This window comes from Lycium barbarum, chromosome 6 (genome assembly GCF_019175385.1).
Source record: "Lycium barbarum isolate Lr01 chromosome 6, ASM1917538v2, whole genome shotgun sequence".
In the NCBI taxonomy this organism is placed as follows: Eukaryota; Viridiplantae; Streptophyta; class Magnoliopsida; order Solanales; family Solanaceae; genus Lycium; species Lycium barbarum.
In genome coordinates this window covers 88,830,754-88,853,710 of record NC_083342.1, presented here as the reverse complement: position 1 = coordinate 88,853,710, position 22,957 = coordinate 88,830,754, and the positions used below count along the sequence as shown (strand labels likewise).

At 35.5% G+C, this 22,957-nt stretch overlaps 1 protein-coding gene across 2 annotated transcripts; it reads left to right on the top strand.

Moving 5' to 3' along the window:
• Window positions 1-12,665: 12,665 nt before the first annotated feature.
• LOC132644701 (cellulose synthase A catalytic subunit 3 [UDP-forming]) lies at window positions 12,666-21,424 on the top strand. Of its 2 annotated transcripts, none has more exons than XM_060361304.1 (15): window positions 12,666-13,008; window positions 13,251-13,372; window positions 13,764-13,959; window positions 14,370-14,590; window positions 14,707-14,824; window positions 14,920-15,130; window positions 15,382-15,648; window positions 15,749-16,094; window positions 16,175-16,312; window positions 16,445-16,570; window positions 16,666-16,878; window positions 16,988-17,252; window positions 18,524-18,726; window positions 19,514-19,864; window positions 20,389-21,424. In XM_060361304.1, exons 2-15 carry the CDS (start codon window positions 13,349-13,351, stop codon window positions 20,971-20,973), a joined length of 3,264 nt encoding a protein of 1,087 aa, XP_060217287.1. In that variant the 5' UTR covers window positions 12,666-13,008; window positions 13,251-13,348; the 3' UTR covers window positions 20,974-21,424. The 2 variants fall into 2 exon arrangements, with proteins under 2 accessions (XP_060217287.1, XP_060217288.1); XM_060361305.1 differs by lacking the exon at window positions 12,666-13,008 and adding an exon at window positions 13,102-13,124.
• Window positions 21,425-22,957: the final 1,533 nt, after the last annotated feature.

Here is a 22,957-nt window from a genome sequence, read left to right as displayed (position 1 = left end):
ATCAGCAATTTATGGAATTAACCATAATTAAATACCCCATTAATTTTGATAAATGCCAAATTAAGAATTGAGGGATAAAATGATTAATTCATTTAATTAATCAGATTCCTTGAACTAAACAAGGTAAAATGTTTGCTAATTGATTTCTGATAATTCAAGCAATTAAATAAATAATTATTTTAAACTATTTCCTTGACTAAATTTAGCAAATGTATCATAATTGTTGCAAATGATTTATAACATTATCGAAATTATTTTACCAAATAAGAATGGTAAAATATTATCTAAATAATTTTATAAAATCATTTGGGCTTCTAAAAATACATATTTCATTCCGTTTAATATTCAAGGACTCTGAGTAATTAAAATAAACTATGGTAGGTAAAAAATTAGGTGTCAACATTACCGTGGAAAACTCCTTGCTCAAGGGATTAAAAACAGCGACCTACCTCGTTAGGATTTCAACTCCACTACACGAGCAACTTCAGATTACAACCTATCGTAAGTTAGGAACTAACTCCCATAATCCCTCGCCCTTACAATAACGCTTTTGCAACCTAAGAACTAACCCCCGTAGTCCCTCCACACTTGTGATACTCCGATTGCAAGCACCTCCACTTGACTAACTCTAGCCAAGGACCTAAGGTTGACTACCTCTAGCCAAACCCAACTAATACACCTTAGACTAAACACTAACCAAGAGTACCACTTAATAGATTGAAAGGTAAACTGTCTAACAACTACTAAGAATTTAAAATACCTACAACTTCTTATAAGAGAAGAGTAGGTTTACAAGTTAAAGCACATAAAACAACGCTTAAAACAAACTAAGAGAATAAAGCATCTTCAGTGTGAAAATAAGTCCTTCATTTTGTGATTAGCTTTGTTGAACACTTGGAGTGTCTTATGATGACTGCACCTTTTGAGTGATTTTTAGATTTTTCAAGTGATAAACGATATGTTGCAACATGTTGTATATATAGTGGGAAGCATGTGGGATGGATAGACACCACTCAATCAATATTTAACCTAAAGCATGGGCCAGCTCAACTGCTGTACTTGTATGCAGTGAGTAGCTCGGCTTTACAGTTGTCTCTACTTACCATGCAAGGTGTACAGAGAGCAAGTCACAGACCAGGTCTCTATCTGGTTCTGAATCAGTTTGATTATCATCAAAACAAAAAGCACTTGGACGTATCGTAAACAAATTATTAAAACCCCAAACATTGCAGATGCAACAACGGAACGTACAAGTAATAGGGAGAATGGAGAATTTCTCAAAACACTTGAGATAATTACTTCTCAAAAGTTTTTTTTATATAAAAATTACTCTTTTAATTGATTATAATTTTAAAAAGGAATTTACTGCTCTAGTTGATAGTGGAGCTGATTTAAACTGTATTCAAGAAGGATTAATTCCCTCCAAATATTTTTATAAAACTACTCATAGTCTTCGATCTGCTAATGGGCAGAAAATGGGAATTTCTTTTAAATTACCAAAAGCTTATATTTGCCACAAAAAAAAAAAGTTTGTATACTAGAAAGTTTTGTATTGGTAAAAAATATTTCAAACCAGATTATGTTGGGTACTCCATTTTTTCAAAAAATATTTCCTATTTTGAAATGGGATGAAAAAGGTATAATTGGAACCTTTGAAGGAAAAGAAGTTAAATTTCAGTTTATAACTGAACCTTTCTCAAGAATTATATATGAAATCAAAGACAAGTTGATGAATAAACATCAACAAGTCAATTTTCTTAAACAAGACATTTATAGTATAAATATTGAGGAAATTTCACAAAATCCTAAATTACAACAAAAATAGATTTTTAAAAAAACCAGTTTTCATTACAAATTTGTAGTGACCAGCCTAATGCTTTTTGGAATAGGAAAAAGCATGTGGTTACTCTTCCATACGAAGATAATTTTAATTAAGGAAATATTCCTACAAAGGCAAGGCCTTGCCAAATAAATTTTGAATATTTAGAATTATGTAAAAAGGAAATTACTTCTCTTTTACAAAAAGGTCTCATACGGCCTTCAAAGTCTCCATGGTCATGCACTGCTTTTTATTTTAATAAATATGTTGAACAGGAACGAGGAGTTCCTAGATTGGTTATAAATTATAAACCCCTTAATAGAGTTTTGAAATGGATTAGATATCCTATTCCCAACAAAAAAGATTTATTGGATAGATTCCATAATGTTATTATATTTTCAAAGTTTGATTTAAAATCAGGATATTGACAAATTCAAATTGCTGAAGCAGATAAATATAAAACTGCTTTCAATGTCCTTGTAGGGCAATTCGAATGGAATGTTATGCCATTTGGATTAAAAAATGTCCCTCCAACATTTCAAAATATTATGAATGATATTTTTATGTCTTATAACAATTTTATCATTGTATATATTGATGATATTCTAGTATTTTGAAATACTATAGAAATGCATTTTAAACATCTTGATATATTCAAGAAAATCATTCTTCAAAATGGATTGGTTATATCCAAACCAAAAATGTCTCTTTTTCAAACAAAAGTAAGATTTTGAGGTCATAATATTGAAAAAGGAAAAGTTATTCCTATCCATAGAAGTATTGAATTTTCTTCTAAATTTCCTGATTATTACTGATAAAAAACAGCTTCAAAGATTTCTTGGAAGTTTGAATTATATTCCACCATTTTATAAAGATTTAGCAAAAGATACATCTATTTTATATGATAGATTGAAATGGATTCCGAAAGCATGGACTGAGGGTCATACCGATGCAGTTTGGAAAATCAAGGAAAAAGTTAATAACCTTCCTCGCCTTACTTTAGCCAATCCTAATTGGCAAAAAATTATTGAAACAGATGCCTCTGATATTGGTTATGGAGGAATATTAAAACAATACTAGTCGAGCTAGGCCCCGACAAATTTAAATTTAATATATAAAAATAATTTATTTTAGCATTTTCCTTTTGCCGTCATAAAATGATTTGTAGTCATAAAAGTATTTTAGATCGAATTTTAAAAGTCTTGCTTTCTTTTTAGATTTTATGCATAGTCAAATAGTGTTGTATATAAACTGAGACGAAGGGAGTATTAAAAGATTGTTGTACATGTCTTCATTAGCCAAATTGCAAGATCACTTGCACAAAATGACTGTAAACATCACTCACGACTCAATATATCAATAGTTCCTTAAATTTGTCAGTAAATTTTACTTTAACATTCGAATTACAATTTGTTCCAATTGAGCACATGAACATCTTATAAAGTGTCTCTATCAGACACTTTCGATTCAAATTTTTGAAAAACTTTGCTTGTATTCGCAAGCGTCTTCTAGGTGCTTAACTAAATAAAATATGACATCTCCTTTATTATACACATCAACCTAAATATCAATTTATGTGAACCCATTTGACTGGGCACGAAGTTCAAGAAAGAAGAGAGAGTTTTTAAACTTGTGATGTTAAATGAGTCATGAAGGAGTCACATATATTTTGTATGGCACCGACCAATTATAAAAGCCCATGTTAAAGTATGCAATAATAGCCAGAAAAACTATGCAACTGTTGCTAAGGAAATTCCATATGGTCCAATTTTACTCTGGCAAATGGAATAATAGCCAGAAAATTCCATCTGGTCCAATTTTACTCTGGCAAATGGAATAATAACCAGAAAAAGTATGCAACTGTTCTAAGGAAATTCTTGCAATAGTTAAATGTGTACTGAAATTTCAAGGTGATTTATATAATCATTTTTTTTTAATACAAACTGACTGCCAAGCAGCCAAATTTATGTTCAATAAAGACTGTAAACATGACTTTTCTAAACAAATGTTTGCAAGGTGGCAAGCTATATTAGCGCCATTTGAATTTGAAATTCAATATAAAAAAGAGTCAGATAATAGACTCTTAGATATTCTTACAAGAGAATATTTGGATTCATAACTCTTATTTACATTATTTGCAGGATGAGACCGCAGTTTCAACCCCACTTTAATAGAGGACGGGCAGGAAAAGGATCAACCAAAGGAACATGCAGAGGAACTGTTCTTGCACAAATGAGTAACCAGAGGCTAATAACCGACAATATTGCAGGATCTTCTAATATAATATTAATAAAGAAGACCCTATGTATCAAGAATTTATGGATTTCATAAAATCCAAAAAGAAAGAAGATAATATTCCACCTTCATATTCTAGTGCCCTTACTGAGGATGACCATGAGGACACGGATTCATATGATCAAAATGAAAGCTGAGAGGTAATACTTCTCCTTGAAAATGACGACCTTAAATGGAAAGATGAACCTTGACAAATATTGCAGAGGTATTTTGATGCAGCGTCATACGCTACCCCTACTTATAATTATAGAATGCATTATGAGATGATTCTCTCTTCCACTGGAATAGGAGAAGTTCAACATTTTTATCCTGCTAATAGCAGAAAATTTATAATTTTTCAAAAATTATAATAAAAAAGATTTTTTCTCCAGCTGAATGGGGACTAAGTACGCTTAAGGAAAAAAGTTATATCCATCCTAAGCAAAAAGTCCCAGTTAAATTTACTTATTGAGATTATGTTGAAAGGTTTCATAAAGCCTTTTTATATGAGAATGCTAATAAGAAACATTCTTGGTTTATAAAGATATGTGTTGATGTTTATAAACAGGGCATACTAAATTGGTATTGTTAATGGTGGATTAATTATGGTCCATCATCCAAAATATTACCTGAACCCTTCAAGAGTTTATACACAAAACGGGTTGAAGTTTCTCCCAAGTTAATAGACTTGGACACTAATAATACGTTCTTTAAAGGAATAGCTAATATGTATTTCTTCATAGAATTCTCCATTCCATGGATCATGAAATGCTCAGTAGTAGTGGGTTATACCCCACAAAACCTTCCTTGTCTTAATAGAAATTTTTATACAAAATTCTGGAAAAAACTTAAGCAGAAAACTGTCGATGGTAATATACTTGGCCAAGAATTAATAGATTAGATTAAGGCTACTATAGCTAGTTATAGAGATTATATTAATTCCAGACAGCAGAGGGAAATTCCAAGTCCCTTCCAGCACATCGCTAGAAGAATTTAAGTGAAGACAAGTGTTATATCCCGAGAAGAAATGATAGCTGCCTATATGGAAGAAGTCAAAAAACATTTAATGCAAAATTTAGATATAGAGATGCCTTCAGACATATCCATGGCATCCGCTGGTAATACCATATACTATGATGATAAAGACCAGACTTGTTTAGCAGGGGAATCCCAAAGTCTTGATAATACGGAAGATGTTTAAAAATTTATGGAAAAATTCAAAGGCCAGTTGGAAGAATCTTCCACCAGCGCAAAATACAAAGGGAAAGAAAAAATGAAGTGATAAAAGGACCAAGTACTCAGCAATAATGCTCAAAAGAAAACATCAACTTTCATAAAGATGTTTTTGCTTTAATAAAGCAAAGTCTTTTCTTTCTATCTTTCAATTACTGCACTAGTTTTTCTTTCTTTCTTTCAATATTGCACTTCCTTTTCCAAAATTTCTAGATAACTTTTTTATCTGTATTTTCCTTTTAAAAAAGCATCCGTATAATGGTGTTGTATTTTGCTAGGTACATGTCGGTCACTGTACTGTTCTAATTTTGTCAGTTCATTATACTGATCCTCTATAAAAGGATCATTCAATTAAGTAGAAGGCTAGTTTTACAAAACCACCTGCTTTATCTCTGTAAAAAATATTCCCATATAATAAAAGTTTGCAGTTTATTACATCTTCATCTCTTCTTAGCATAACTTACAGTTTTAGGTATCCTTTCTTTTATATCATTTTGTTTTAATTTTAATTTTGAATTCATATTTAGCTTAAATGATTGGCTAAACACCTTGTGTTGAACTATATCACACTAGACTACTAGGTATTATTGAAAATACTTTAATTAAACTAGGATTCACCAAGGGTGATACTAAGGTCAGGCAGAGAATAACCCAGGCGGACTGTTTGAGCTCAGGCGGTGGTCCTGTTTGTGTGCCCGCTGAGCCGAGGTGGCATTTATGGTTGTTTTTGGGCTTGTTCTGAGTTGGACAACTTCCTTGCCAGGATTATTGACCTATAAAATTCCCTCTGCAATATCATCTCACCGTGCGATTCGTCCCTATATATATATATAATAATGATGATGATTATGGGTTATGGGGAAGGTTACGACGTTATATACGCACTACCACCTGATTAGCTGGTCATATGATGATGATTATGCCCACAGAGGCCGATATGATATGATGGGATGCCTACAGAGGCTTGAAAGGCGTTATATATGCGTGTGCGTTATATATATATGTACACACACATATGAGCAGGCGTTATATACGATTATATACAGTACTTATGCATATCATTGGCCCTCCAAGGCAGTTCAGATATACAGGTTGCATTTTTTTCGTCCTATGTACTTTTATGTCTTCTTTATGTTACTTTCATGTCTTACATACTCAGTACTTTGTCCGTACTGACGCCCCTTTCGCCTAGGGGACGCTGCGTTTCATGCCCGCATGTCCAGATAAATAGGGTGATGATTTGCATCAGTAGGTTTTCGTTCAGCTAATATTGGAGCACTCCACTTGTCCCGTAGTTGTTATCGTGTTTTAGTACGTTATATTTTTGTGTACATATGAGTATGGCGGGGCCCTGTCCTGACCTTATTATGTCATGCGCTCTTGTAGAGGCTTATAGTCAGTTGTGGTACAGTAGACGTTGTATGGCTTTCTTGGCCTATATTTGTTTGTATAGCTGTCCATAATGGCCTTATCAGCTTGTACGGTTTTGTCCAGTATGGTTATATACGTATGTCCTTTGGGCTAGCTCTTTTTTAGTATAGTTCTCTTATGATCTAGCAGGTTGCCATATGATGACCCTCGTGGTCCACCCTTCTATATGATTATGATATGAAAGCATGATTAGTGATGCTCGGCAAGTAGGGCCAGGGTGCCGTCATGGCCCTCCTGTTTGGGTCGTGACATGGGGCTCACCAAATAGTTGATGCAATAAATTCCTAACGAACAGATCCGTCATCTTGTAAATTCGTGCCTGCTTCGTGAAATACAGGCCCCGGGTAATAGGGACGTAAGTACACTGGAATTGTACTTATATGTAAAGCAACTGAATGAAAGAATAGTAGGTAGGGTGCTCGGGGAATGGACAACCCAAATCAATAACATGGATACATGAAGCTGTACGAAACTAAAACTGTAACTGCAAGTTGTAACTGAAACTATAACAGTAAGTTGAAATTGAAACATGGATATGATCATGATCATGATCTGGCATGATAAAGCTGTAACATGAGTAACTCATTTCAAGTGGGAGAGCCTTAGTATAACCGACAACATGAAATCACCATGTGAGCACGTGGAGTCTGGTCTCTGGCCCGTCCAGCAAAAATAATCCCATACCTTGCCGGGGTATGATACATGAACATGACATGAATGGATCTAATCAATAAACATGAAGGAATCATCCTAACTGGGTGGAACGATCCTTATCCTCTGTTGGCATACGTAGTTTCAGGTGTTTAAACCTTCTCGGTAAAGTTATGCTACTCCCGTGAACATGAACGTGGTTTACTTAAAAGCCCGTGAATTTCATACCCATGTTTTGTATGTATGTATGTATATATATATATAGGGAAAATACATAAACCCCCCCTCCCTAACGTATACTCGGATAATTATGACGCACCTAACCTTTGCGGGCGACCTATTACCCCCCTAGACATATTTTTAGTGCATTATATTGGCCATTATCTGGTGAGCTGGACAGGGAGGTGGGAACACGAAGAATGAGCGCGTGAGGGGTATATTAAGCTCGGCTAACCCATCAATCTTTTGCCACGTGGCACCCCCAACTGTTATAGTTTTTAATCCCATAATTATATCTCTATAATTTGACCCATTTCATCATCACTTTGGCCCAATTTCAACACCATTGAAGGTAAAACCTTCGAGCCCTAATTTGTTCAATTTTCCATCAACGCATTCAACACAATGAGACAAAACTTTGAATTTAAACACAAATTTCTCAACGAAAATTTTAGATCTGGAATTACCCAGCTTCGTTGTAGATCTTCGTGCTCAAGCTTCAAGCTTCTACTGTGGTCGTTAATGGTGATATCCAGTTGATTTTTCCCCTACTGATTTCAACTCCTAAATTTACTCTTTTGCTGCCACTGAGCTTTCACACGTCATTAAGCATGAAAAATCAAGTCTTTAAATTGATTGAGGAAAAGAAAATTTTCAGATTTCTAATTTGTTAAATTCATTAAAAATCACAAAATTAGTGGATAAGGATGGAAAGCCGATTGTGTGAAGTAGAAAACTCAAGTGAGTGGTGGGTTGGTCTGAAATTGTGGCGGCCATGGATGGAGCTCCGGCGAAAATGGAGGAAATATGAAGAAGAAAATAAAAAGAGAAAGAGAAAGAAAGAGTGAGGAAGAACAGAGGAAAGGGAAAAAGAAAAACAGAAAAATAAAGAAAAGAATAAGATTTTTTTTTTAAAAAAAAATGTACACGTGTCAGGCGCGTGCACTACACTGTCCAACACATATCTGGGTGTGACTTTTTAAAGGGTTATAAATTCCACTTTTAAAATGCTCAGGGGGGGTTATAGGTCGCCCGCAAAGGTTGGGTGCGTCATAATTAATTCGAGTATACGTTAGGGGGGTTTTTATGTATTTTCCCTATATATATATATATATATATATAGGCAAAAGTCATAGATAGCCCCCTAAACTTTGCCACATTTTCCTCTGGGGTACCTAAACCGAGGGTTGTACCTATTGGGTACCTAAACCAGTCCAAATTTGATCCCATTAGGTACCTTTTTCACAATAATCAGCAAAATTAAGAGAGTGTATTACACTCTCCATGACGTGGAAACTTTGTCAAATGAAAACATGACACGTGGCGGTGGTGGTGGGGGGGGGGGTCCATCATAATAATTAAAAAATAAATTATACACCCCCCCAACTGCAAAAGAAACCGCCTCCGCTCCCCCACCACTGGCCGCCGCACCACTACCCCCAACCGCCGTCCCCCCACTCCACCAATAATTTATTCCCCTTTTCTTCTCTTATTTAGATCTATCAATGTCTGTACAAGACCCACCAACCTTCAATGAAAGGTGAGATAAAAAAAAGAGTTATAGTAATGGTGAATCCCTATTTTTTCCCGGTGAACAAGATGGTAATGCTACTTTTCAGATCTAAAAAGGACCAAAAAAATGGTGGTAAGAAATAACATTCAATTCACAAATTAATTTTCTATAAATAATTAAAAGAAATGAAGTGCTATAATGAAGAAGAAGAAGAGAAAAAAAAGGGAAGGAGAAAATGGAGCTTCGCCGGAAATGGAGGGGTGGGAAAATAGTTGGATCGAAGAATTGAGGAGGAAGACCGGTCCAGTTGTCTTCCTCCTTTTTTTTAAGTTAATTTTTATAAACAAAATATAAAAAACTAAAAGAAGAAGAAGAAGAAGAAGAAGAAGAAGAAGAAGAAGAAGAAGAAGAAGAAGAACTGAAGAAATGGAGCTTCGTCGGAAATGGAGGGGTGGGAAAATAGTTGGATGGAAGAATTGAGGAGGAAGACCGGTCCAGTTGTCTTCCTTTTTTTTAAGTTAATTTTTATAAACAAAATATAAAGAAACTAAAAAAAAAAGAAAAAAAAAAGAAGAAGAACTGAAGAAGACAGAAGTGGAGAAGACGAAGAGGGAAGGAGGGGAGATGACTGACGCAAGGGGGGAGGTGATGAAAAGTGGGGCCAATATTTTTTTCTTAAATTTAATTAAAGTCAAAGAGGTAAGTTTTTAATTAAAAAAAGAAAAAGAAAATTAACATTTCTGAGTGGGTCACGCGCCCAAGGAAAGTGTGGTTCACTTTTTTTGCCACATCAGCAAAAAGTATTTATGTGGTACAAATTTAGAGGGGTTTAGGTACCCAATAGATACAACTCTGGGTTTAGGTACCCCAGAGGAAAATGTGGCAAAGTTTGGGGGGTTGTCTATGACTTTTGCCATATATATATATATACACACAAACACCCTGGAATCTAAGGCAAACATGCGTTTCATGAATCAATGTAGCGTGAGGAAGAACAAAGATGTTCCCCCCATATGGATAGAAGCCCCACATACCTTATTAGCTTCAAAACCCTAAGAAAAATTCAAACTTTTGATGAAGAACTCCAATTCATTCACAACCCTTTAGAAGGGTTTTCTTGAAAACCCTAGGTCTGTAGCATATGATTTCGCTTAGAATTCATGTATAATCGCTAGTATTACTTAGAAATACATGGAAGAACCTTACCTTGATGTGGGAGGATGAGGAGAGAAGAGATATTATTGGTAGCGTTTGAAGAAATGAAGAATAGAATGAAATATCAGGAAAACGACGCATTTAAAAAGGTTGCAGGGATCACATGCCATGGAGGAAGCGCTCTATGCCTACCAGCGTGCGCTGCCTTGCCTTTGCATGCGTGCGCTCGCACATGCAATGGGCCTCACTTCGCTACCCGGGCACGCTCGACATGGCTCTGGTCTGCTCGTGTCGTGAGCCCGTGGATGAGCACCACTGATAGCTCTTTAGTAAAACGTACATAACTTTTTGTATAGAGATCCGTTTGACCCGATCCTTATATTAATGAAAGGTATTTCAAAGGGCTACAACTTTTATTAGGGAAGCTTTCCCAAATTCCCAACTAATAAGGGGTTATAGTCGGTTCAACTAAGCTCTTTTGCAAATTCACTTGAAAACATGGTCCGTAGTGTAGCTTCCAACTCTAATTTACACAAATAATCTTCTTATACTTGTTATAGGTTTCAAAACATTTCCTACACCTCCCATCTTCGTTCCACTGTATCCCCATATTACAACTTTAGCCCGAAAATATGGGGTGTTACATAATCTTCACCTCATATCCTTAACTCTGACAGTAACATTAGCTACACTTTTAGATGAAGAATTTAGCAGACGAGCTTGAGGTTGGGATTTTTGCCTTAAACTTGTACATATAATTCCCACTTGGTAATAGAATTTTTTAGTTATCAAAAAAATTGTACGAAAATTGAGATCCAAGACGTAGTTGAAATCACTTCATCGAATAAGCTACTTGGAAAGCCAATACGAACATATTGACATGTTATCCACATCTTTTTAATGCACATATATGATTCATTTTACACTCGAGTGCAAATAATTATAAATAAGAGCATGTAATATATGTATAATTGACTTTTAATATATTTTTGTGCTCACTTTAATTGATTTAAATATCTTCTATAATAATGTGATGAACTAAGCATTTGCAATTAAGTTGAAAGTGATTAAATGAATTAAATGTGAGAAAAATAGCATTGTGTGGCCATTGAAGCAAATTAGCTATGATTGCATCACAACATTTGGAAGTCATGTCATGCTTTAGAAGAAGAATGCAATTGCAACTAAGGCATGTTGCAATCATAAGTAATCGAGCATATGAGGTAGATAGTTTGACTTCAATCCATGAATTCCTTAATAGTAATTGTAATACTCTTTGATGTAATCTCAGCCCAACAAACGATTTGAGATAAAAAAAAATGCCCAAAGATCACACACATAGTAATGATGTAATTGGAGTCATCTATGCCGCAGTGCAACCATACACGGGAACATATCTCTGTGATCGTGCCAAGTATATGACTCTTAGTTAGTTACCACGGTAAATCAATCGGAGACGGGATGCAACAACAGCGCGCAATCATGACATAACCATTAGTCTTTCCCAAGTTTGATCTAAATCATAGCGTTGCAAGTAAAATTCACCGAGCTACAAGATATTAAATAAATACCCCCTTTGTTTCAATTTATGTGAACTTATTTCCTTTTTAGTCTGTGCCAAAATGAATGATCCCTTTCCTAATTTGGAAATAAATTCACTTTATGAAATGATTTACAACCATACAAATATTCAATACTTATTTTGAACCACAAATTTTAAAAGTCTTTACTCTTTCTTAAATGTCGTGCTGGTTCACACAAATTAAAAGGGAGGGAGTATAAATTTTTTTTGAGACATCAATTTTCTTCCGCTATTAATAAACTAAAAGTTAATTAAAAATTTTAAATTAACGTCTTTAAGCCTTGTATCTAATCTAATAACATCACGATACGCAGTATAGAATTAAACCTTCACCCAATATCTATATGTAAAATACTAGCACGAATTAGACTGTTTGATATAAATATAATTTACCTCTTACAAAAAAAGGAAAATAAACTTGAGAAGAAAGATAAATGCAGAGACTATGAAATTGAGATAATTTTTGGAAGTTGTTTGTAAAGGTTCATAAAAATTGATTCATAACAGACTTCTCACATTTCACTTTCAGCCGACAGAGAAAAAGTAAACAACATATAAAAAAGATTGCACATATTAAAAGAGAGAAAGGAAGTAAGGAGTAGTTGAATGTTCAAAGAAATAGATAAATAAATAAAAATAGAAATAATTGGAGATCTGAGTAAACAAACCAACCCCATTTCCCCACATTTCTTTGTTTGCTTCTCTCTCTAGAGCCGTCGGTGGGTGTCATAATTAGAGGGACACAGTCCACACACACACCCTCTCTCTCTAGAACTAAAGCTTCACTCAGTCTCAGTCGCAGTAGCTATTATTATGTCACTTTCGTCTCGTCTAAGCCAACTAGCCCTTTATTAATTATTACCCACTGTATAATATTTTTATTTGTTTAGACAAGACATACTAACAAATATATCCAGCTAATACACACACTCTACACACTAATACCCCTTTCATTCATATATTAGCTGTGTATTTATTGGCCCCCAAAAGAACCCATAAGAGAGAGAGAGAGAGAGTTGTCGGCATTGCTGTCTGATATTTCATTTTCTTGCTATTTTTGGGTTGTTGGTCTCTCTCTTTAGTGGATCCAAGGATTTGGGGTTGCATTTCTTGATTTTATCGGATATAAAGGTATTTTCTTTTTAGCTAAATTTGATGAAACTAAAATATGGATAGATTTTGATCTGTGGGTTTTTTCAGTAGGATGAGTTAGTTTTGACTAGGGGTTTACTTTAATCAAAATTCTTGTGATTATTCTCCTTTTAACTGAACAAAGAGCTAATTATATTGTTCTTTCTTTTACTTTTATGGAGGTTTTCTTGATTCATGATCGTTTTCTGATTTCTTTTATTTTTTCTTGGTGATTGAAATAGATCTGATCTGTAATTTGGGCATGTTGGTTGGCAACCTATCTGGCTGAGACTCTGGTGTCTGATTGCAAATCCATTGTTTACATCCAAGTAGATTGGCAATGGATCCAGAAGGTGATGTTAAGGTTAGTTCTTGAAAGGAACAAATAAAGACTCTACCTTTACCTTGTTTGGTGTGATGATATCAGTTCTTGTCATTTTCCAACATGGGTTTGGTGTTTTGATCAGTTATTTGTCTGTGGTGTTCCACTACCTTGTGCTCTGTGTCACTATCAGGTTGAAATGTTTGTAGTAATTTGTCAAGAACTGAACATTAATGTTTTACAATTGTTCCTATTGAAATTCAGAAGGTTTTAGATCTTTGATGTGAAGCTTAATTTAGAATTGTTCTACTAAGCTTGAGTAGAAGTAGTTTGTCTGATCTTGTATGATATGAAATTGTTACTTGCATCATAATTTAGCAAGCTTAAATATAAGTCCGGAAGTCTGTCTGATTGTGCTGATTTGTTTGCATAGGGAAAGTCCTTGAAGACCTTAGGTGCTCAACTCTGTCAGATCTGTGGTGATGGTGTTGGCACTACTGTTAATGGCGATCCATTTGTTGCTTGCGATGTCTGTGCCTTCCCTGTTTGTAGGGCATGCTATGAATACGAGAGGAAGGATGGGAATCAATCTTGCCCACAGTGCAAGACCAGATACAAGAGACATAAAGGTATGGGTGATTCTGATTTGAGCAATTGAGTTGAGTAGCTAATAGATCAGTCAAGACTTGTTGGCCAAGAGAAGTAAGAGACCTTAAGTTTTTGAATCTGGTGCATGATTTGTATATGCTGACAGACTACTTTTTATATAAGACGATAAGCTGGCTTTGCTAAAATAATATTTCCCTTCAAGAGATTATGCTTGCAGTTAACTTGCCTTGATCCTAAGTGACAAAGAACACACTATAAGAGAGAGAAAAAAAGGATCTGCATCTTCCTAATGTACCGAATGATTTGAATGGCACTTAACTACATTAAGTCCTAGACTATACTGATTGGAGATCTTAACGTGCTGTATTATGTCCAGACCCCACTGGGTATGTTGTTGTTGTAATGTGCTGTATTAATTTGATTGTAACAGGAAGTCCTGCTATTAGTGGTGAAAGTGTAGAAGATGGTGATGCTGATGATGGTGCCAGTGATCTTAATTACTCTTCTGAAAACCTGAGTGAGAAGCAAAAAGTGGCTGACCGTATGTTGAGCTGGCACGCGACTCATGGGCGGGGTGAGGAGACTGGTGCTCCAAAGTATGATAAAGAGGTCTCCCACAATCATATTCCTCTGCTTACAAATGGAACAGATGTATGATTTACACTTGCTAGTTTTTCATATTATTATCTTGCCCCTTTCCTTGACTGTCTTGCCCGGTATAAGTAATTGGATCAGTGACTGAATGCTTGTTGGTGTCTTACCTTTAGGTTTCTGGGGAACTGTCTGCAGCATCACCAGAGCGCTATTCAATGGCGTCTCCTGGACCAGCTGGTGGTGCAAAACTCATCCATCCACTCACATATTCAACAGATGCTAACCAATCACGTAAGTTCCTGGTTTGTTCTACAAGTGCTTACAGAATTATCTGTTCTTTACCTCTGGTCTAAATTTTTGAGGCTGTACTTTGCTTATTTTGGCAGCTAACATCAGGGTTGTGGATCCAGTAAGGGAGTTTGGATCCCCTGGACTTGGCAATGTTGCTTGGAAAGAAAGAGTTGATGGCTGGAAAATGAAGCAGGATAAGAATGTCGTGCCGATGACCACTAGCCATCCTCGTTCTGCTCCTCCTTCGGAACGAGGAGTTGGAGATATTGATGCTAGTACTGACATTTTGGTGGATGACTCTCTACTGTGAGTTTTTTTTAATCTTTTGGCTATGTTGATGTATTTTCTGGTTTCCGAGTGGTTGTTTTGGTAGATAATCTCTGATATCTCTCTTTACAAAGAAAAAGTAGGAGAAGAAATCAGAGTATCTGTATTTGTGATATGTGCGGAGTCAGCATTCTGATGGAATGTTGAAGTGATTGTTGAAGCATTCGAATTTTGTGTTGTCCTTGAACATGGCTCGAGTTTCCTCTAATGGTACATCTTTTTTGGTGCAGCAATGATGAGGCTAGACAACCTCTTTCAAGGAAGGTGTCTATTCCATCGTCTAGGATAAATCCTTACAGGATGGTCATTATCCTCCGGCTTGTCATTCTCTGTATTTTCTTGCACTATCGGATAACGAATCCAGTGCCCAATGCATTTGCATTATGGTTGTTATCTGTAATATGCGAGATTTGGTTTGCAATATCGTGGATTTTGGATCAGTTCCCCAAGTGGCTTCCAGTCAACCGTGAGACATATCTTGATAGGCTTGCTCTTAGGTTAGAGCTTGATCTTTTTTCTCTTTGATTTTTCCTCTTTTTTGTTTTGCGCGTTTCCATTTTATCTCTTATACTCAGTTTTAATCATGATGTATGGTAGGTATGATCGTGAAGGAGAGCCATCACAATTAGCTGCTGTTGACATATTTGTTAGTACTGTGGATCCTTTGAAGGAGCCTCCTCTTGTTACAGCAAATACTGTCCTGTCCATTCTTGCGGTTGATTATCCCGTTGATAAGGTGTCCTGTTATGTGTCTGATGATGGTGCTGCCATGTTGACATTTGAAGCCCTATCTGAAACAGCAGAGTTTGCAAGGAAATGGGTTCCTTTCTCTAAGAAGTACAGCATAGAACCACGAGCTCCAGAGTGGTACTTTTCTCAGAAGGTTGACTACTTGAAGGATAAAGTTCAAACATCATTTGTAAAAGAACGTAGGGCAATGAAGGTCAGTTTTAGTTTTTGCACTATCTTTTGTTGTTTTATGTTTGTTGTGTGCTCATAATGTTTCTTGGAATCATAATACAGAGGGAGTATGAAGAGTTCAAAATTCGCATCAATGCCCTTGTTGCAAAAGCTCAAAAGGTCCCTGAAGAAGGATGGATAATGCAAGATGGCACACCATGGCCTGGGAATAACACCAGGGATCATCCTGGGATGATTCAGGTAACTTTTTGTTCTTTGTTGGATGTGATTAATAACTCTAACTTGCAGAGGATTGGATTTCTCTGAAAATTCCAACTTCTGTTGGGGCATTTTCTTTTCTGGGAGTAACTGCATTATCTCTGTTGTTTACAGGTTTTCTTGGGACAAAGTGGAGGGCTTGACAGTGATGGAAATGAGTTGCCTCGACTAGTGTATGTTTCTCGTGAAAAGCGTCCTGGCTTCCAACATCACAAAAAGGCTGGTGCCATGAATGCACTGGTAAGTTGTTAAATATTAGTATGTTTTCTTTTTCTCTTTCCACCTACAATCTTGACTTTAAATGTGGACATCTTTATCATATACAATGACTGCAGGTTCGCGTGTCAGCGGTTCTCACTAATGGACCTTTTATGCTCAATCTTGATTGTGATCACTACATAAACAACAGCAAGGCGTTGAGAGAGGCAATGTGCTTTTTAATGGATCCTAACCTTGGAAAATATGTTTGCTATGTTCAATTCCCTCAGAGATTCGATGGTATTGATAGGAATGATCGATATGCCAACAGGAATACAGTTTTTTTCGATGTAAGTTTGAACTTCAATAACAGCGAGTGACTTATACTTATTTCAGTTCATGCACTTCTATGCTCAGATTAATTTCTTGATGTGAGATCACTGTTGTTTGTTGAACCAGATTAACTTGAGAGGTTTGGATGGAATTCAAGGCCCAGTGTATGTGGGTACTGGATGTGTGTTTAATAGAACAGCTTTATATGGTTATGAACCTCCTATTAAGCCAAAGCATAAGAAAGCAGGGTTCCTCTCTTCCTGCTTCGGTGGATCAAGAAAGAAGAGTTCTAAATCAAGTAAAAAGGGCTCAGACAAGAAGAAATCTAGTAAGAATGTTGATCCCACTGTGCCAATATTCAATCTGGAGGATATAGAGGAGGGAGTTGAAGGTATAGTTTAAATTACTAATCTTTTCAGTTCATGCTTATTAATGTTATCTTTGTCTGAGTGTTCGCCAATTCCAGAATGATCATTCGCCAATTCCAGAATGTTGATCACAGCAACTCCTTTTTTAGTAAGTTAATTGGCAAATATATTGCATCAGGGGGAAAAAAAAAAGGAAACTTGCAATTTGCTAAATGGCTCTTGGATTTAGATTCCAGTAATTTTTTTTTCCTTCTTAAAAAAATATCTACCTTGTTCGTATTACCTCAAATATTCTTCATGAAATTACTTCTGAACTGGAAATAGAAGATAACCCCTATCTTTAGTCAGTAGTACTTGTAGAGTACTCGGAACACACAAGGTAATGGTTGATCAACACTGAGAACTTTGTCCTGTATTCTTTTGCTGTCTTTAAGAGTGAACAGCGTGTCTTCTCCTGCCTTCTGGAATCTGGTTTGCCGTTGTCCAATAAAGGAAATCAAAAATTGAACTCGTAGAACTGTTTACATATAGACAAAATTGTTGTTTCTATTGTGTTGGCCTTGTTCTTGCAAAGAGAAATATAGATAAGCTTGGAAATTTCTCCTTAACCTTTTTAAAATAGACCTAAGTTGAGACATGTTGAAAAGAGGAGGTGTACATGGAAATTCTTTACACTGTTGACTAACTTGTAGAAGATTAATCAACCCAATTGTAATCTTAACCTTTATAATTAAAAAAAGGTCAATCAACCAATTGTGCTTCAATCCATAGTGTTGCTATAGATATTCTTCATATCAATTACTTCGCTTTATTTATTAGCTCGTTGAATATGTTTTTGTAAAATTTGTAACTGCTAATTGACACACATACTGCAAGAAGCCAAGAAGTATTCTAGGTACGCGTACACTTATGTGATTTCTGTTGCTTGCCCTCACTGCTTTTTTCTTACTAATTAATAAAACAGGAAAAAAAATTGGCATGCAATATCTTTGTAAATGTAACCCATCTTCTGAAAAGTAAATGCTTGTGAAGAGTTGGGCTTTTAATTGCTCCTTGATTAGGATGCTAAAATTGTGAGCAAGAAATGCAACTCATCCTAAGCAGTATAGACACCAGTTTCGTGTTCTATTAAGTTTGAGAATTAAAATACACTTTTGTACTCTTTATGTTCCTTGTGCACTCGTTCTTACAGGATTATCCTATTTCTTTATGCTTGAAGTCCCTCGAGTTTATGTGGTGGTTCAACATATTCTTGAAGTTTTTGCTAACTTCTCACACACACTCTCTCTCTCAGGTGCTGGATTTGACGATGAGAAGTCACTTCTCATGTCACAAATGAGCCTGGAGAAGAGATTTGGACAATCGGCTGTTTTTGTTGCTTCGACACTCATGGAGAATGGTGGTGTTCCTCAATCTGCTACACCGGAGACCCTTTTGAAAGAGGCTATTCATGTTATCAGTTGTGGTTATGAAGATAAATCAGAATGGGGACAGGAGGTAATGCTGAGTTCTAGATTCACCCCCCAACAACACCCACCCACACCCACCCACCCACCTACCAAAAAAAAAAAAAAAGTGAAGATAAATTTAGGATTGGTAGGGAAGAGCTTACCGTATGTGGATTAGGCGGACCATTTAAAAGGTTACAGGATGGGCGGGGAATTGTAGATGGACAATCATTCCCAGGGGAACTGTATTAACTGAATTTGAGGTGACTTATTATTTGGTGTTTGACCTTCTGCCAAAAAAAGGGAAAAAAGAGAGAGAGAGAGAGAGAGAGAGAGAGAGAGAGAGAGAGAGAGAGAGAGAGAGACCAGTGTCTAGTGTTTTTACTGAACATCATATTCCATTTCTTTCAATCTGGTGAAAGGAAAATGAGAAAAGCTTGGCTTTTTTTTACCATTGTCAAAAAAAAAAAAAAAAAAAAGAAAGAAAAACATAAGAGGACCGAGAAAAGCTTGGCTTTCCCCTTTATCAAAAAATGAAAGAAAGAAAATGCTTGTCCATTCCTAGAATGAATAGTAACTGCTTGTATAATATTGTAAATGGATTACTGGAACTGAGACATGCTGCATATCTATAGCCATCAGTTGCAGCATAGACCCTTAAAGAAAGTAGCTACTTCTAGATCATTAAATTCCCAGATGCATCAGTTTTGGTACGTTGTGAACACGAGAATTTATTTGTGGTACTACCTATTGTAGACTCTTAACTGGACCATGATTGTTGTTACTGCTATGGGATAAGTGTGTTTGAATACTTAAATTTCGTCGTATATGTGCAGATTGGATGGATCTATGGTTCTGTCACAGAGGATATTCTTACTGGATTTAAGATGCATGCCCGTGGTTGGCGATCTATCTACTGTATGCCCAAGAGACCCGCCTTCAAAGGGTCAGCTCCTATTAATCTTTCAGATCGTCTGAATCAAGTGCTTCGATGGGCTTTAGGGTCAGTGGAAATTCTTTTCAGTAGGCATTGTCCTATATGGTACGGATACAGTGGACGGTTAAAGTGGCTGGAGAGATTCGCATATGTCAACACCACCATTTATCCAGTCACTGCCATTCCACTTCTTATATACTGCATGCTTCCAGCTATCTGTCTACTTACTGGGAAATTCATTATCCCTCAGGTTAGCTTCGGATCTATAGATTCTCAACTTGAAAACCATGCTTGTTATATCTTGGCTTCTTTTGCATATCCAAGGTTATTTAGTAGTCATGTTTATGTGACTCACTTCCCTTTTTTCTTCCTGTTAAGAAAAGAATGACACCTTTCTTTATCTGGGAACAGTTAAACTTTGAACATTTTACCCTTAATAACATGATTCTATAGCCACAAAAATGTTATGAAATGTTTAAGACCATAAGTTTTAAAATTTGTCTTTCTTAAGCTCTGTGCCAAGTCAGACACACCTTCACATAAAATGAAACAGAGGGAGTATTGTATTTGCTAAAACCTACGATCCCCCTATTTAATTTGAGTTCTTCAAGTAACCTGTCAGTTGGCCTTAAACTGTGCGTAGTTTCTAATCTTGGAAAAGAATCTGAATACCAACATAACTAACTGGATAACATTTCATCAAATAACATTTAGTTTACATTTGCCAAGATATCGTTTCACAAGGTTTATAATATCTTGATTCTTCTTTTGCAGATTAGTAACCTGGCTAGCATCTGGTTTATATCCCTCTTTCTTTCCATTTTTGCTACTGGTATTCTGGAGATGAGATGGAGTGGTGTTGGAATTGATGAATGGTGGAGAAATGAACAGTTTTGGGTCATTGGTGGTGTGTCAGCTCACCTGTTTGCTGTCTTCCAAGGGTTGCTCAAAGTGCTTGCCGGTATTGATACCAACTTTACTGTCACATCCAAGGCATCGGATGAAGATGGGGACTTTGCCGAACTCTACTTGTTCAAATGGACAACTCTTCTTATACCCCCGACTACTCTCCTCATTGTAAACCTGGTAGGAGTTGTAGCCGGCATATCATATGCCATCAACAGTGGTTACCAATCATGGGGTCCACTCTTTGGTAAATTATTCTTTGCTTTCTGGGTGATTGTTCACCTTTACCCCTTTCTCAAAGGTCTCATGGGTCGTCAGAACCGGACACCCACCATCGTGGTCGTGTGGTCTATTCTTCTGGCCTCCATTTTCTCTTTGCTATGGGTGCGAATTGATCCCTTCACTACAAGAGTTACTGGACCAGATGTTCAAGCGTGTGGTATCAATTGCTAGAAAAATAATCTAAGTTTTGCATGCAAAGCAAATAACTAGCCTGAAGGTGACTGAAGTACGATGTAATCAACCATGCAAAAATGAGTTCAAGATGCTTTCTAGCAATGTAATATCTCATGTTTTTCATCCGAACTTGGGTGTGTGCTTGTTTTCGTCCATGTGAAGTTTAGTTTATTTTGTGCAGAATTTAGCCATGTAAAAGTTCCTCATCAATCCAAAGATCAACCAAGAGACACCAAGATCAAAATTTGCTCTGTTTTAGGTTTTATTCCCAGATAGAAACTCTGCTTGATGTATACGTATTTCATATTGCCCCATCAGTGGATGCAATGTTGTAACTTATAGTGCCCTTAATGTTCTAGTGTATTTTATTTATTCATTCAAAATTTTGTGTCGCAACGTAAGACTTCAAAGATTACTATATGGTAAAAGTAGTTTGTTGTCCTTTCCAGTTTCCTTTTCTGAGTTCTCTTTCAGCGTTGAGTATCTTGTTTTAAAGATGACAGTAATTTCTTTTTTCAGTTTGAAGATCACTTTACACAGGTCAGAATCTTGTTTTAGCCACATTTGTCTTCTGTTTTATTTTTAAAATGAAGTCAATTTTCTTAGAAGAACTTGTGCACTTCTTTTCTGTCTTTTCAAACTTTATAAATCTCCTAAATGACAGTTTCTCCTTAGAATGACTTAAAGTTGATTTGCTAACGCGAAATTCTTAAAAGGAATAATAAGATGTGATACTGGATGTTTGAGTGTAGAAAAAAGATAAATTCAGTTCCATCACTGTTTTAAGTTAATAATCTGATCTTGAGGGCATTTTGGGATTCAACATGTTATGCAACATTAAGCTGTCCATAAAGAGGATGAATTAGTTATAACTGAGTATAAGCCTGATATTCGGTTGACCCGGAACCGGAATTGGTTAGCCAACCGACTGGTTTCTGAATCAGTATGTCTTAACGGTTACCGGTTAGCCGGTCAATTTGGCTCTAACCGGACCAAAATTGGTACCCTTTTACCAAACCGGTAACCGGTTAGCCCAAAAACGTGTTTTTGTTTTTTGCTTAATTATGTATTTTTACACATAAATTAAGACTTTAGTTTATTAGTTTGTATACATATATAAGTTTTATATATATCCAAGTTATAAGTATTAAGAAACTCAAGATTGTATATTTTTAACTTAAGCATATTTATATATGTTATGTTATATATATATATATATATATATATATATATATTACTTAAGTTTATATATTTAGTATTTACTAACAAGTAACAACTTATGAGTATTATAAAATTCAAGATTTTTTTTTCTAAGTATATAACTTTCTATTTTATAACTTAAGTATATGTATATTATAAGTATGTTCTAAGTATATTGTAGGTATATGTTTAAGTTATACGTATTACTTAAATTTTATATTTACTAATAACTCATGAGTATTATAAAATTCAAGATTGTATATTTATAAATATATATAGTTATCAATTTCTATTTTTTAATTTAAGTAGATGTATATTATAAGTATATTCTAAGTATATTGTAGGTGTTTTCTTAACTTAATATAAGTAAGAATATGAATACAAGTAAATAGAAGAAAGCTCAATGAGCCATAATTTTTATTCATTAATGGATAACATTTATTTGCAAGTTGTAAATTTTTTTAACTTGCAAATAATACATGAGTCGCAACTAAGTATTACAAGAATAAAATTACACTGTAAGTGTCAAGACCCAATTTAGGGTCGCGCGGGCACCTATCTTTCCCATCCCGGTAGGCGAACCCTCTATCGAATAACACAACAATTAAATAAAGATGAATCATTTAAACCAATAGATATTTAGAAATAATAGCGGAACATCATAATATATTTAATAAACTCAAGATTCAATATTATTACAATGGTTAAATAATTACAGACTCGATCCGATTTTTCATGACCTGATCTAGACTAGTACAAGAGCGACTAAATAATTTCGGAT

Excerpts from the sequence above, each read along its gene's own strand:
- LOC132644701 (XM_060361304.1), top strand. The coding sequence starts at position 13,349 with ATGGATCCAGAAGGTGATGTTAAG. Across the intron at positions 13,373-13,763 it reads ATCCAGAAGGTGATGTTAAG|GGAAAGTCCTTGAAGACCTT; the intron begins GTTAGTTCTTGA and ends TTGTTTGCATAG. Across the intron at positions 15,131-15,381 it reads TTGGTGGATGACTCTCTACT|CAATGATGAGGCTAGACAAC; the intron begins GTGAGTTTTTTT and ends TTTTTGGTGCAG.